The sequence below is a fragment of the Penaeus monodon genome, chromosome 40 (assembly GCF_015228065.2).
Source record: "Penaeus monodon isolate SGIC_2016 chromosome 40, NSTDA_Pmon_1, whole genome shotgun sequence".
NCBI classification, from domain to species: Eukaryota; Metazoa; Arthropoda; class Malacostraca; order Decapoda; family Penaeidae; genus Penaeus; species Penaeus monodon.
In genome coordinates, this window is record NC_051425.1 from 20,810,856 (window position 1) to 20,813,177 (window position 2,322).

The 2,322-nt window shown below is 38.3% G+C and overlaps 1 protein-coding gene across 1 annotated transcript; it reads left to right on the plus strand.

The window, feature by feature from the left end:
• Positions 1–515: 515 nt before the first annotated feature.
• LOC119598036 (hyphally regulated cell wall protein 3-like) lies at positions 516–2,028 on the plus strand. Its single transcript, XM_037947677.1, has 2 exons — positions 516–1,109; positions 1,327–2,028. The coding sequence occupies exons 1-2, from the start codon at positions 516–518 to the stop codon at positions 2,026–2,028; spliced, it is 1,296 nt and encodes a 431-aa protein (XP_037803605.1).
• Positions 2,029–2,322: the final 294 nt, after the last annotated feature.

The following is a 2,322-nucleotide window of genomic DNA, read 5'->3' on the forward strand; positions in this document are numbered from 1 at the left end:
TCAGTTAAAACGTAATTACCTTGACCTGAGCGTGTAGAAGAAAGCGAAGAGCAGCTATATAAGGCGGGGCTCGAAGCACAGTCGTCAGTGCGCTTCCACATCTCGCTCTTTCTTCTCGCTGCATCTATACCTGTTTCTATCGATAAAGATTCTTCTGGAAGAATCTGAAATGATTTCCATTAAACCCACTTTCATATTACTAAGTAAGGAGAACGCTAATGTGTTATATATACATATATATATAACTATATATATATATATGTATATATATATATATATATATATATATATATATATATATATATATATGTGATTGTGTGTGTGTTTGTGTCTTTGTGTCTGTGTGCACGTGCGTGTGTGAATGTGCGCTACATATATGTATGCTATCATCTTTTGCCTATATTGAGAGATATATGCTTAGATATTATGAGACATTTTTCATATACAAATTTGATATCATCATCATCATTATTATTATTATTATTATTATTATTATTATTATTATAATTATCATTATGTTCTATCTTGCAGCTCTCATTGGAATATTCTCGGCAGAAGCAAATTACTTGCCACCTTTCACTGGAAATGGTAACGGGAATACAAATGGAAATGGAGTATATAGAAACGATAATGGAAACGGTAATGGCGTCAATGGAAATGGAAATGGTGTATATGTTAATGGAAATGGTGTAAATGGAAATGGGGCATATGTTAATGGAAATGGTGTAAATGGAAATGGGGCATATGTTAATGGAAATGGTGTAAATGGTGTGAATGGAGCATTCAGAAGTGGAAATGGAAATAGTGTATACGTTAATGGAAATGGTGTAAATGGCAATGGAGCATATGTTAATGAAAACGGTGTAAATGTTAATGGAGTGTATGCTAATGGAAACGGTATAAACGGAGGATATCACAACGGAAATGGAGTGACCGTGTACGCCAATGGCATTGTGGATCCCTTCAGAGCTCTAGCTGATGCCATTGGCGGTGGAGGCGTCCCAGGTGTGGACTACCCCATTCTGGCCTTCGTCCCCTCCACCGGGTTCTCCTGCAACGGCCAACTTCCTGGATATTATGCTGATACTTCTCCTGAGGCTGGCTGCCAGGTAAGTGTCAACCGATGTAAAAGCAGTAATAGAGTAAGGTAGGTCTTCAACAGGTCTTGTACTGATATATTGATAGAAATTAAATTAACAAAAACACACACACACAAATATCACTGTTATCCACTGTAAATGAACTTGATTGGTGAGTTACTGAACATAATCGCAGAATCTTTAATTTCTTTAAGAATAATCAGCAGTTACTATTGATGCATTTCAGGTGTTCCATATCTGTCAGGCAGGAGGCAGGATCGATTCGTTCCTTTGTCCCAACGGCACAGTGTTTAATCAGCAATACTTCGTGTGCGATTGGTGGTACAACTTTGACTGTTCCACGGCTGAACAGTTCTACGGTTTGAATGCTGAGATTGGCAAGGTGAATGGAAATGGATACACGAACGGCAATGGATATACCAATGGTAATGGAAATGGTGTTATCAACGGTAACGGAAATGGCTACAGCAATGGCAATGGGAATGGAGTTACTAATGGTAACGGAAACGGATACACCAACGGCAATGGGAATGGAGTTCTAAATGGTAATGGTAATGGAAATGGATACACCAACGGTAACGGAAATGGCTACACAACGGGAACGGAGTTATCAATGGCATACACCAACGGTAACGGGAATGGTTACACCAACGGTAACGGGAATGGTTATAGTAACGGTAATGGCTACACCAAGAATGGAAATGGTATTGTCAATGGTAACGGAAATGGATATACGAATGGAAATGGTAACGGGTATAGCAATGGCAATGGTAATGGTGCTACCAACGGAAACGGTAATGGAAACGGCAATGGTAATGGGAACGGTAATGGATATTACTACGGTGCCCCTAATGGTAACGGGAATGGTAATGGTGGAGCGACAAATGGCAATGGCATTAATGGACTCTATCACACGCTGAGCTTCTAAACGATGAACCCTATTTCCTTTCTTTCTCCCGCTTTCTGTTTTCTTTATTTTTTTGCGAATGTAGCATAAAACAACAACAAAAAAACGAGTATGTTTAGAGAGCAAAATTATCTAACGTATTTGATGCCTCAGTGGTGAGGACTGTAGTCATTTGCAGGATGTTAGGCCATAAAAAGTGAAATATTTTTTTATTGTTTAAGCATATATGAACATTTATTCTGTTGAAATCAACTGCATAGTGTTTGAAATGTTCAGCATCATTCTAGCTTTTGTATGAGAATGTTTTACTTTGAA